Below are 14375 nucleotides of genomic sequence, written 5' to 3' on the forward strand. Positions count from 1 at the left end.
CAGTGTCCGTGCACGCGGTATTGGTAATGGTCGCTCGGTATAACATACACAATTCATTTACTCATGGCACATTGGACGGGAATTGGCACATTTAATTTATTATTTAATAGAGACGGCTCGGTCGTATTGCATATAGGGAATTAATATGATGATAAGTCCCTTCTCTTTCCTCAATACAGGTACGAAAAAGACGGAAGTATCTTTAAGATAATGTCACTCTTAAGTTTGGTTTAAAGAAATAAAATTCGAGAAAACGATGGCATTGGATAACACTCGGAAGAACTGACCGAGTCATACACGCCTCCAAGACGATAGACAATAGTTCCATCGGTGAAATTTATGGCATGGCACTTTGTTATTCGTTGAAACAATCCTAATAAAATCTGGATATGGCTGTTTGAACCTGATGTATTTCTCCATTTGTTTAGATAATGATGTTACTTGTCAAAGGAGCTTTCATCTATGTTGTATCTTTTCATAAAGTTATTTTTTAGACAGCTTTAACGAATTAAACTTTTTCAGTGAAATTCATTTTATACAACTACAGAAACTAGAGCATCCTTTATACTATCTGTTAACAGGTGGTAGACATTGTTGTGGTTGTCATTTTATCAAAATTCTCTGGCAAACATGTAAATTGTGTCACTAGTGTTTTGTAGTGTGTGATAAACCGTACAGCGTTGTGGTAATCCTTTTGCAAATCGTGGAGTGTGTATAATTTTGGCACCGTCGTCACAGTAGTAGTGTACACCACCGGGCACGCATTGGGTGAAATCAGCTTGGCACACATCTGCACTAGCCAAAGAAACATGTCTGTACAGACACAAAATTACGACGTCCTGTCGTCGGTAAACGGTAAGCAAACTGGTGGCCAGGTGCCGCATCCTTTCGTAGATAATTACTGGATAAGTGCTACAATCATGAACCATTTTCTAGATAATTAAACCCCTAACAGCCGGAGATCCTGTTGGTGATTGTGTTTAGTGTGTTTGTGTGATGAGATGGTTTTAATTTGATGGGTAACTCCGACCAACAGTAATGGATGTAGGTGTTGGACTAAAAATTGCCACCATTGTAGTAAATGCTAGGGCAGCCAATTCGAACTGGTCACCTACCACCAGCGACGAATGGATAGTGTTTGGCGCTTGTGTTTTAGGCACAAAGCCCACACCAAAACCGGGAAGAGCATCATTTAGGACAATGTTATCTGGTTGGTGTTTCCAGCCTTATTAAGACTGATAGCTCTTGTTTAGAGTGAGGCGTACCAGGGTGGCACACCCGCAGAGCCTTTTCATTTTACATTGTCGTAGTGTGGGGGTAGTACGGGTTGGTGCGCTATCGGACGCTCTATTGGCGATGTTATCAACAGTTGAACACCACCAGCAACCACTTTTATTAGGGTAAATATTTGTGATAACGGAGGCGCGCGCGCGCGCCCTCTGTATGTACTTTTGGCTGTCTTTGCACTACCGGTCGTGTTGATGATGCTGGTCGAACAACGGGCGGAAATCGGTGGAACGGGTGTGCGTATAGAATGTCTGGCAGTCAATTTTGATCCGACCTGTTGCATGTTCCGTTCAACCGAGAGGAGAATTTGCAGCTCCCTAGCAGATAGGTGGGAAGGAGGGGGTGGAAAGTTGGAAAAATTATATGATATTTGATAAGGTTGTGACAGCGTGTAAATATTGATAAGAAAGAGAAGGGTCCACAAGGGAGGAAGGAAGGCCCTCCCCACTCTTTCTGTAAGAGGTGGTGTTCATGTCGAGTGTATCAGATAGCTGTTTTGGAATGATAATTGTATTTGCTCAGGAGGGAGATAAGCATCGAATGGTAAAAGGCCAGAGTATTGTTTTCTTGTTATGATTGTTGATTTAATTTGCCATGGGAATGGGGGAAATCATGGTACAAATCTTACAATTTTTTAATTAACAATTCATTTGGTGGGACGGTGGCGGTGAATTAGTGTGAAACTTTACATTTGCATATTTCATTCGGAAGCAGTGTTCTTCTGATTCTTTGGTCTTTATTTGTAAAGGAAACACGCTTTAAAGTGCACTCATGCAAGCTCAATTTCAGGAAATTTTATAATATATTCTCTACATGCATCGCTTTTGTAGGTAGTGCATGGATTTCCGCTGGCAGAAAAGCTTAATCTCCGTGGAAACGCTTTAATGAGAGGAGTAGTCTCGCAACATAGAAACAAGCGTACATATGGAGTGTACAGATATGCTCACTGAACCGATCCGGCTTTGTGTGCTGCTCTTCGGGCTATAAACGCCAGGATTAAACATGGTATCCTGTCGGCTGGGGGAGGTCGTTTCGCAAACACGATAGGATTTTTTTTCATCGATAACGGTGATGGAGCGTTGTCCAGACTCAAAGAATACTCCGAACGACCCCGCACAATATGCACACAACCAATGGTGCGTTATAAACTCGAACTTCCGTGTGTGAGTGTGTGCATAGTTAATTGGGAGCTGGTCGTAGGTCGACACTTTGCCAAGAATGCATCATCGTTGAGAAGTTGGTATGCTGTAGTGTGGCAACGTCTCCGGGTGGATTAGATAAGCTGGTTGATATGGAGCGGCTAACTAAAACATACGCACACGTTTCATTAGAGCAGCGCTATTTACCCCACCATACACCGTGGGAACTTAACTGATGTAGCGCATCGAGCTACATTCGGTTTGTAGCACTTCGTACCAGCAGTACAACACATTGTGGATGGTGGGAGGGTTTGAAGCTACGTTCATTCACTTGAATTAGTACCAACATTTCAATTATCGCCCCTCGTCGCCCAGGCCCGCCGCCTGGGGTATTGGAAATGATCCCTCTCCCCTCACCCGCTGCACGCAACGTGCATGTGTGGGTTCGTGTAGCTCTTGTCCAGCCATCTCACACCCAGGCGCACGTTTGCACATGTTGCATCGTTGCATCCGCTATGTGTGCTGTGGGACGATGGTGGTACCCACCCTCACCCGACTGGCGTGCAAAGATTGGGTTTGACACGAATACTTCCACCTTGACGTCGCACGTCGACGGCACTGATTTGCTTTAATTGCTTTGCATTTTGAGCAGTTAACAGATTTTAAATTTAGATAAAGTGCCCCGCTGGCGGATGCAAAGGGCGAATACACACACACATGTACACAAACACACGTGGCTGCATGTTGCTGTGCCGTGTACTGATTGCCGGCTGGCTGTTAGTTTGGGAGGTGCATGAGAAAACCTTCGATTCTAGGTCGATGTAGTTTGTTTCGCACAGAGAGAGAGAGAGAGAGAGAAAGAGTGGGCGCGACTGCGTGCATTTTGTGTTGGCGTGGGTTGGATGGGCGGATAAATGCAACTTGAAAGTGCATCACTCGCCAGATTACGTATGATGTGGAGAAAGCACTAGCCCGGTTTTACTCTTCAATTTTCTTCCGAATTGAACGCACATTGGAGTACAGGTTGTGTAGGGAAACATTGGTGTTTGATTTGATGGCTTTACATCTATTCTTGAATGAAATAGTTCGAGACATCCTCACATGCATGCAGTCTAATTAAGTTAGTATTCCTCAGAAATGAGATGTATGTATCCTCTCGATAAAGTAAAAAGTTATGATAATTCATAAAAGATATACTTTCTTCAACTGCGCATGCAAACCAACAAACTGTTCGCAAGCGATCTTTAATTTATTCAAGTAACAAACAACTACCAACAAATTGGTCCTAGCGGCTTACACCCGTTTCTCATTAGAATCACATTTACAGCGACTGGTACAACACTGCAACGATAATAGCTTGCCGCAAAAAGGGGTTTGATATGGTACAACAAGGCAATGAATGCTCCAAGACAGGGAAAAAGAATTTCCCCTCGCCTGGATGTTTTATTTTATCTTTCTAGGCAGAGCAGCAGAAACCAGCCAACGAGTCTTGTCTTCAGTTGCTGATGAAAATGCAACGATGAATGAGATGTGAATTGCGAAACGCGATGAGCTCCTCGGGATGATGATTTTCTGCTGTAGCACGGCAAACAGTCTTACATGCGCGCGTGCTGAAGGTGAAAGGAGCAACACTCAAACGACCCGGCGTTGGTTTGTCGGTGTTGGCCGCTGTCTCGGCCAAAGCAACAGCTGGAGAGCATATTGTGCGCTCTATAGTTGCTGCAGCGACAAAGAGAATGAAAATTTATGCTACACTTTGCGACAGACTACGCCACTGTTTCGATGCTTTGCTGCTGGTGCCGCCTGTGGTTTGCGGATGTTCTTGCGCTCTAAAAGCGTTAGAATGGCCACCCGTCGTTATGCCGACGGGATGGTTAAAGGCTGATTAAGAATAATAATATAAAAAGATGTACGTATTCCTGCTAACCACTCATTTGTTGGGATACGCTTCACGAGACTGCTGATGACTGCTGCCGTGGACACACGATGGCGCGGGGGGTATCTGTGTAGCATTGGATGGAGGAGTACAGATAAAATAATTATACAATTTGCAACGCAGTATTTAATTGCCTGACATACGATGAATCAGTGTTATTACGGTTAATCTTTGTCCAGCGTCAGGCCGGCAACCATTGTGACTCATATCCTAGTGTAGAAAGGATTATGGATAGAATACATTGGTGGGTGATTGCGTTAGGATTTGTTGAGAGCATTCAAGCGCGTGTGGATTAGCAAACAAGATGGGAGAGATGCAATAAAAAATGTTAAACAAGATGGAGATGTACGGGGTCACATGGTGACACGTTGTAGGCATTAAGGTTGTAATTCACATTATACGTGAGGCCCCGTATATGATTGCGTAGTGTTAGTGTGTTAGTTACTCCCATTGAAGCTTTAACGTGTTTGAGTGAAAGTGTTTGTTTGAGAATAATTTAAAGAAAGTGTTTGCGTCCGGCTTATGTAACACTTGATAAAGCTCTATCTACCCAATTTTTCAACCACTCCAGTATCAGAAGTTTCAGAATCTTATAAATAAGATTGATTCGGTTTCATTCGTCGCTTTGTCATTAGTTTCGATCTCGACAGGAGTTGGTTAATCATCATCATACCACTAACCTTGTACCATTTGCTTTGTTATTTTCTCTATTTTTTTTCCAGAACCGCTAGTGAATCGATATGCATCGCGTAGGAAATCTGTGTTTGCCGAAACGTACGATCCTGAAAACGATGACGAAGACGAGGGCGCGCGAGCAATCTTTCCCAAAACGGACGAACAGCGGGCCCGGTTGTGTGATTCAGTCAAAAACATTCTACTTTTCCGATCGTTGGACAAGGAACAGGTATGTTTGGGTAGCTCGCAAGACATGTTTTTCTTTGATATACGTTAAAAAGCAATCAAACTATTCAATATTACGCAAAAATAATCTGCAATAAAATGAAACGTGTGTTTCAGTTATACGGAAAATAGCTTTTTTGTATAGTTGTGCTGTGTCCTATGTGGCATAAACAGAGGCTATATTGATCGTTACAAATTAAATTCACACTTCTTAGATGGTATCCAATGTGTCTTGAATCTGTTCGTCTTGAAGAGTAAATATGAATGAGTCAAACAATCTGTTATTTAAAAATAGATAAGTAAATTGACTAACTGTGGAAATGGCCGTTCACCTAGACGCTAGCATCTAGAGCATTTTATGAAGTCTCTTTTACTTTGCTCCGAAAACTTTTTCAATTACAATTTTTATTACTACCTGAGTGCAAAGCACAATGTACAAGATGATCGAATTTTATCTGCGATAGGTGTGTGTGTGTGAGTTGGGCTGAAGACCCCAGCCGAGTAGGGAATACCGTATCCCGTGCCAGTGTGCAGACCGTTTTCTTCTCTTCCATCTCGGTGTGCTGTACGGCGGTACCACCATCGCCGGCTGATGGCACCAGGCTCGGTTTGTCGGCTGAAGATTGGACGGCTTATAATATATGCAATTTTAATGGACAAAGTTACTAACTGCTTAATGGAGTTTGTCGTACGTCCGCCAGGCCAATAGTGAGTCGGCGGAAATCTAGTTTATTGGCCGTCAAAAGTCGTAATGGGGTTTCGTTTTGTTACCGTCCACTGTCTTGGCAGGGATGAGTGCATGAGTAGCAGTACCGAGCGGTATGCGATAACAATACCCGACGGTATTTTTGCTGATTATTAATAATTTGTCACCGAAACAGTCAATGTTTGGAAGCAGCTCGATATAATTACTATTTTGTGTGGTATGCAATATCTTTGCAGATGAATGAGGTTCTAGATGCGATGTTCGAAAAGATAGTTCAAGCGAAAGACTACATCATCAAGCAGGGTGATGATGGCGACAACTTTTACGTCATTGAGTCGTAAGTGTTTAGGATGTGGAGAGCTACGATGCGATATGAGTGTTTCAGTGTTTAACTATGTAAAATTATTCTCATTCCTATAGTGGAATCTACAACGCGTATGTGGGTGAAGATCAAAAGCACATACACACATATGATAATAGAGGAAGCTTTGGAGAGTTGGCTTTGCTATACAATATGCCAAGGTAAGCCAACATAAAAATTCATCTTGTGGAGGCATTTTAATACTCCTTTTTGTTCTCTTTTTCAGAGCTGCTACTATTCAAGCAGAAACGGACGGCAAATTGTGGGCAATGGATCGTCAAACATTCCGAAGGATTTTACTAAAGTCTGCATTCAGGAAACGGAAAATGTATGAAGCTCTTCTCGATGCTGTGCCGATGCTAAAAACGCTGCAGGTAATACTATTGAATAAGGTTTTCATATGAAAGAAAATTCAGATGCATCGTTGCAATTTTGCTTAATTAAATCGCTTTTTTTTTCAAAGAACTATGAACGGATGAACTTGGCCGATGCGCTGATACCTCAAACATACGCTAAAGGTGATCGAATTATCAAACAAGGTGAGTATGAAAATTAAATTTTCAGTACTGAACTGAAAATGTTTACTGGTTTATTTTTTACATTCTTTGCTTACGCTTGCGTGTGTCATTTTTACTTCCTTTTCAGGTGACGCTGCCGATGGCATGTACTTTATTGAGGATGGTAAAGTGTCCATTCGCATCCAACAGGATGCCGGCGAGGTAGAAATTTCCAATTTAGAAAAGGGCGGATACTTCGGCGAGCTTGCGCTGGTAACACATAGGCCACGAGCTGCATCCGCATACGCAGTCGACAATGTAAAAGTGGCATGTAAGTATTGTGCAGTGCGTTAACATTGCACTATAGTGCACCTAAACGTGGTTAGCAGCATAAGCACTGCATCTGTATCTATACGAGTGTGCGACCAGTAACTGTGCAAGGCATGCATATTACATTATCACTAGCTATTGAATCTATCGCTCTGGCTACTGTAATTGAGTGGTAGTTTGAGTATTGTATGACCATCTAATGTTAGTAATGCTGGTAGTAGAGCCCTTTTGTGTATAATTTTATATCATATTAATTTTTTTCTTTCTTTTTCGATATTTTTGCATGACGACTTTCATTAACATATTCTGTTAATTCCTCCATGTGTGACGCGTGTGTTTCTTCTCAACCTCCTGGATAACGGGATTCGCTTCACTTAACATATATTCACAACATACAATCACACTACTTACCCACTCCTTTAACACACATCTGAAAACTATCTAACATCCCATACATTATGTTATACACCTTTTACTGAAATAATAATTTGCCTCGAATAATAATATATTAAAACATAAATGTGCTCCACTTGGTTGCGTGTGAAACAGTTTTAGAAACAGAATGCTTCGAACGATTACTTGGAAACTGCATTGATTTGCTGCTTCGAAGCATGCAACATTATCGTTACATTGATGATGCTGTTTATGAAATGATTCGACAAGCTTGCCAAAAGGCATAACAAGCTGTTGGAAGTGTGTTTCAATTAAGCTTTGTTATGAAAACAATGTCTATATTTGGAATATAATGATGCCAAACGTTATAACATTTCAATTTAGTTCAATGTTTTATAGATTTACTGATTTCATTGTCTACATTATTCTAATTAAGTTAATGGTAACATGTGCAAATGTAAAAAGCAAATAACAATTTTAAAAAAGCTTTTATGCTCCACTGTGTTTACAATGCCTATCAAGTCCCATAGTAAGCAGGCTCAAAACAAAACTGCGATGATGCAATTTAATACTATTTATGTAAAAATACCTTTTTTATGGGTTGTGTGGCAAGTGGTTTCGGTCAAACGAACGAGTAAATTTTTGCCCTGCTTTGCTTTATGTTCTTGCTACGAAATGTGTTTGGCTTGTAATCTTGTTTGCCATTCACCTTCGCCAAAATTGCTCTATCGATTTTTGATTTTTGTAAAAAATTTTATTGGTTATTACTTTAATGGTTTATATCAGCATGTTGGTTTAGTGTTTGTTGGGAAATGCATTTTTTATTTTGTTTATTCCATTTATGGAATGATATAATAACGCTACTTAATACGAAATACATTTCCAAGCATCCAGATCCAAGTTTTAATTGCATTTTTTGAGAGATTTTATGTTAAATTATAATCCTTTAACGTTCGATATACTAATTAAAAAAAAAAACATCTACACATACATATAAATGTTCAACATTGCAACACCACATCACTACCATATGTGACTCTCACAATGTATTGCACTCACTAATATTTTCGTGATGGTTAACCGAAAAAGGTAAGCGATAACCAGTTTAACCTTCACAAATCACTAATTGGTCCCTCAATCAGCCAACTTTATGTGAAACTAAATTAAAAAAGAAAGATAACTTTAAGTAGTTCGTAAGAATGCACTGAGTAGATATTGTTTTGTCGTTATGTTATTGTTCGCAAAATTACTCCTAATGTAGGTAAATAGAATAGTTTGTTGTATATTTGGTGTCATTTTACTCAATGCGCTTTTGTACAAATAATTTAATTTATGTCATTAATGAAAACAATCAATATTTTGCTTTCTTGCCTTACAGTTCTGGATGTGGACGCGTTCGAACGTCTACTCGGACCGTGCATGAATATTATGAAGCGTAACATCGGAGATTACGAAACGCAGCTAGTTAAAATCTTTGGCAGCAAAAACAACATCACCGACATCCGATAAAGCGTTGCTGGTTCAAAATCAATCAAATGGGAATTCTAATCAACTAGAAATATATGCTGCATGAAAAATTCTACACTCCACGACGAAAAACGATGAAAACCAATCGAGCGGGATAAACAGCGCCATAATTTTAGACGAAACTATCTTTTGGACTAGAAGGCTACACTCTACGGATGCAGGGATCCTGCTTCACAAACATTGTAGACACGAGGAGGGTAAGAATGATGATTGAATAAGAGCCTACCTGCCACTTACTCCAAATTAAATCACATTGCGAGTCGCCAGCATAGATAATGTTACTTGATACTTGAAACCAAATTAGTGGCTGCTCGTGATCGTGATCGCACAAAATCATCGACAGTGCTGAAACGTAAAAAGCCATTGCCATTGTAACGAAACCAAGGTTCGTAAACATGCGATGTTTCGGGATTGTAGCGACGATGATTGAGCAACAACGCGATGGACTTGAAGGTAGGATGATAAAATTAGATTAGAAATATTTTTTTGGCTGATGAATACACAAACAAAAAAAAAAACTTAAAAGATAAATATTTGAAAAAGTCGCCACTACCGCCGCCGTACATGCTATAGATACAAGTACGCAGATACATGAAATGCATCATGGTGAATGGAGTAAGACACGACCCAAGCTCTTTAGTTGAACGAATCTGATGCGCAAGTAAATTTAAAATTGTAAACTGAAATTGTGTAGAGTCTGTTGAACGTGGTGTGAAGTGGCGATTCGTGTGTGCATTAAGCTGACGCTGAATATTCAGATGACGGACACATTAATCGAGCATGAGGGTGGACGTGTAGTGAGTAAGATACATCGTAATTGTGTATGTAGACTTTATGGTAAAACATGAAAATAACTTTTCTTACTCATTATGTCGTGTTGTTCGATATGATAACCTTAGGGCGATTAAAGCATTAAGTGTGTATGCTGAGAAGTGTATTAAAATTGAGTTAAAAACAAATAACGAACGCAGCAGACTGTAGTTTATCCTTTACGGCTAAATGTTTAGAAAACGTTAACTGAGTTTTTTCGGCCTTTAGTTCAGGAAGTGCGTTGTATTATTTTGAAATGCTAATTTATTGGTATGTGTTTTTTCTCTGTTATTTATTATGCTGCCAATGAGCAAAAAAGAAGCAAACATCGTTATAGTGGTTCAGCAAAAGGATGGTTATTATTGGTGATTGTTATATTAGTATTATTTTGCAATGGTTACGACCAAAATAAGAAACAGTAGAACGAAAAACAAAAACACTGGAATGCCGTTTCATGCGTGTAAAAATAAAGAATTTACGTGACGGAATAATTTCGTGAACATGTTCATCGAAAAGAAGGAATGATGTGTCCGGATCATCATGGATGACGTGAAATGTATGGCTGCATATAAATTATATTAGAAAAAAAATGCTACGCGATAGATGATCATCATTTGCATACACACACACGTATCATACAGCGTCAGAAACGATCATAAAATGCCATAAACGAAATGAAATAGCTAGTAAGCAGTAAACACTTGTAATAAACATGAGAAAAAAACGTATCAAGGTGACAAAAATGTAGAAGAACGCATAAGGTGGTGCGTAGATTTGCTTGCAGAAACAATTGAGATGATATCAAGAATATATGGTTTTGTATTGCATTAAGGGTAGATGTTTGCAGCGTGATGGTGAAGAGAGGGTGGATACAACATTAAACGATATATAATGAAATAGATATACACTTCAACCAGGCATCTATGGCAAATAAGAATGATACCAACAGAAGAAATATGTTGTCAGATTAGTTTCCATTCAACGTTTACCGCCGTGCAAACTTCAAAAATGAAACATAATTTTGTGCATAATAAGGATCGGAAAATCCCACTTCGGGAGTTTCTTAATGCATGTATGCTTTCCGCTTATAGAAAAAAGCGTGCGTGGAAAGGCAACATGACGGAAAAGAAACAGTTACTTGAGTTGGGAGTTGTTTTAGTTTAGCGATACAATACTTGCTAAACGTACAAGAGAATGTAACGATGAATGAAAGCTCTGATATTAGTGTTTTATGGATCCCTTGTAATGGAATATTCTCATGCCCACATATACATATATGACGTTTGCTAGAGAAAAAAACGTAAAACGAAAGTAAATACGTTTCCGCAACATTCACTACACACTTCTAAAGCGTTTTCGAAGAATCTCTCATCAGTACTCCGGCAATCAAAATCTATGTTTTCACCTTAATGCTGTTTCTATACACCTTTCCTGACGCTTTGAACGGTTTCAAGTAGCACACAAACACAACCAACATCCAGAGAATCATAAAACAGAACAGATATAATCGAGCGGACTGCAGATACTACTGTGGAACGGTTCGTCTAAAAGTGTTGCGTTGAAATTTACATGTTTTGTTTTAACATTCAACATATCATGATATAGCATTTGTACGATGCATGTTGATGAGAAGGATCCACGCAGACCCTTTGTCCCGCAATTCGTACCAGACGTATCCATAACGCCTCCAAATGGATCCTTGTGTACGCTAGCCTACACATTGGTGATCCTGTGTATTGACATCATTAGTAGTAGTATCATTAGTAGCGATATAAGAAAACGCTCCAGTGTAGTTCCCGGTGAGGCAAGCGCGGCAAACTGTTGGCTCTTTTTTGCCTATTGACAATGGCAAAGGTGTGCAGTCTTATAGGACAAGAACCAAATCTAAACTTCCCAACCGCAGCTTTCTCTTCCGCCGAGGCGGGCTTATGTGACATACCCTAACACAATCGCGTAAAATAAACGTAATAAATGGATCCATCTCTATCACACCCGCGTCTGTAACACTGTCCACAGTACCTCTTGAGAAGCAAAATCAGTGCTAACAGTAAAAGATCAAAAGTATGCAGAGATGAGAAGAAGTATACACATCTTTAAAAAGCTTAACGAAGAAAGATCTTGTGCAAAGAATGCGTGAGGCGAAGAGTAGATGGCAAAAGTAAACAAATAATAAACAAACAAACAAACAAAAAACTCGTTGACATCTTAAATGTGCCCTTTTATCCAAAAGAGATGAATATACATACACACACACACACACACAAAATGAGATGAAATATCCTTAATCATACTTAGTCGCGCACGAAAAGTAAGGCTACAAGACAGGCAAGCAGTTACGCTCATATAAATTCGTTGGATTCCGCGCCAAGGAATCCTGCTGCAAAACGGCTGATCAATCACTGGGATAGAATGCAGAGGCATTACCTGCACACCGATGCAGAAGGAAAAGTTGACAAGATATGCCAGAGGCATTCGTTAGAGGAAGGTATTTTCGAACTTCTACACTTCTAGTATTTTTTTCTGTTAGGTATATGAAGAGCTTATCTAGGGAAAAGAGGGAAATAATCAGACGTATCTTGCAATGCAGCTGTGCCAGTGCCAGTGACATTTAAAGAGAAGTGAAAATCGAGCGTGTCAAGCTCAGTAACGCAGAAAAACGTGCGTGCAGAGTGCGATAACAGTGTAAACATGCTTTTTGTAACAGATTTAAAACAGTCAATCATGCAACCAATGGCGCAAAATGCGTTCCACATGATACACACAGCACAGGTCACAGCATGGAATACAACGTACGTACGTTTGTCTACACTTCCGCTGCACATTTATTGAGAAAACACTTCCTTTTACTACGTTTACGTTTTTTTTAAATAAAAAGATCAGCTTGCAACGTAACCCACAAGAATGATTTAAGAAGGTTCATTTTGCTTTTCCCAACCACGAAATCATGCATCATCATGTGGCATAATGAATATATTAAACTCCGTATCAGAATCGGGCCAACAGTTTGTATGGCTTACGCTTGCTAAGCGGACAGTCAAGGCGCAAGGCTGGTCGTATACTAGTTGCTCCAACATATAGCGCACTAGGGAAAATGCTGGCCATTTTCGTTTTAAGCGTTGTTTATTTAATGTTAATTTTACGGCACAATGAAAGGTTGGTTCAAGCTACTCTTCGGCTAGCTCCGCTTTGGGTAGAAGGAACCGATAGCACTAATAGCAGATTTTGAGGTAAAAAGCGCATAACAACTAGTGGTTTGTGTATTGTTTCCTTATTAAAATGTTTTCGTTTATGTTTCACCTTTCTTTATTTCATTGTTTACTATAAATTTTACCCTTAGCATAGTAAAAGCGCTTAATGATATTGTAGGCCAACACACACACACACTTGAAACTTAAATTATAATTAAAGAAATAAAGAAAAAATACAATAACTTAGTTTGATTCGAGGAAACTCTTCACGAAAAACAAAACTATATTTTAACATTTAGGGCAAACCGATTAATTAAATTGAATGGAAAGTTTAAACTAATCTTTTCCATCAATAAAACAATGAAGTTTCTTTGCATATTTAATTACTATTGTTGTGCAGTTTATATCTTTTCTACTTTCCGGTAAAGATGAAAAGTGACGTAAAATTCCAAATGCTACTATAAATGAGCAGCTCTATGCTTCCTCTGAACACATAAATCGGGCGAATTGGTTTAGAAACACCGAACTGGCTTAAGGATGTAGGATAAATCTATTTTGAAAACATAACAACAAAAAGGAAAAAACACAAACAGAATATAAAGCATGTATCAAGTGTAGTTAACAGTTCGATTTCGTTGAATATTACACGATTGAGTTGCTAATTTTAAAGACAAAAAAAATCACACAACACAAATATGCGTAACAAACAACAAACAAATGAAAATGAAGCAAAACAACACAAAATAACAAAAAAAACAACATGTTGCTGTCTCGTTAATGAAGGTGTCGTATTTAATGAAATAAAAGGAAATAAAAATGAAAGTAGAAACAAATCATACGCCAATGAAGTACAATAATTATTTTTCTAAATACAGGGTTTCTCTAGCCAGCTCAACACCGTAACCGAACAATTCAATCCCGTAAAATACATTTAAACAATAACAATCGAAACTTGAATGATCGGTGATTGGTTGCTTGATGTACGCTAGACATATATTTGACAATGTTGAAAAGGGATTTTACGGATTACAAATGAAGCTTACTGTGTTGAGATAGAGAAACACTGTATAATTGCAACTCAAACGATATTATTCAATACAAATATATATATTGTTTGAGAAGAAAATGCAAAAAATAACCGAGTTGATGTGATGATGACAACGGAATATGTAAGATTTAGTTATATTATATTTAGTTAGTTTAGAAATATTCAGCCGTATTCATGAGCGCCGAATGGTTTTCGAAGAACGATTTCACCGGTACGGCTGAATATTACCGAATTCCCATATTCAAGGGCTTAC

The 14375-nt window shown here is 39.1% G+C and overlaps 1 protein-coding gene across 9 annotated transcripts in view; it reads left to right on the forward strand.

The window, feature by feature from the left end:
- LOC1275743 (cAMP-dependent protein kinase type II regulatory subunit) overlaps positions 1 to 13912 on the forward strand; it is a 38271-nt gene extending 24359 nt beyond the window's left edge. For 7 of the 9 annotated variants that reach the window (XM_061663454.1, XM_061663457.1, XM_061663456.1 and 4 more), the window contains 7 exons: positions 5085 to 5266; positions 6205 to 6305; positions 6389 to 6490; positions 6556 to 6703; positions 6793 to 6868; positions 6975 to 7157; positions 8928 to 13912. In XM_061663454.1, the coding sequence (XP_061519438.1) occupies positions 5085 to 5266; positions 6205 to 6305; positions 6389 to 6490; positions 6556 to 6703; positions 6793 to 6868; positions 6975 to 7157; positions 8928 to 9058 (923 nt within the window). In that variant the 3' untranslated portion in view covers positions 9059 to 13912. Of the gene's footprint in view, positions 1 to 75; positions 856 to 5084; positions 5267 to 6204; positions 6306 to 6388; positions 6491 to 6555; positions 6704 to 6792; positions 6869 to 6974; positions 7158 to 7705; positions 8639 to 8927 lie in introns of those variants that run through there. The other 2 variants (XR_009767173.1, XM_061663462.1) reach the window with 2 other exon arrangements.
- Positions 13913 to 14375: the final 463 nt, after the last annotated feature.

This window comes from Anopheles gambiae, chromosome 2 (assembly GCF_943734735.2).
Source record: "Anopheles gambiae chromosome 2, idAnoGambNW_F1_1, whole genome shotgun sequence".
Lineage (NCBI taxonomy): Eukaryota > Metazoa > Arthropoda > Insecta > Diptera > Culicidae > Anopheles > Anopheles gambiae.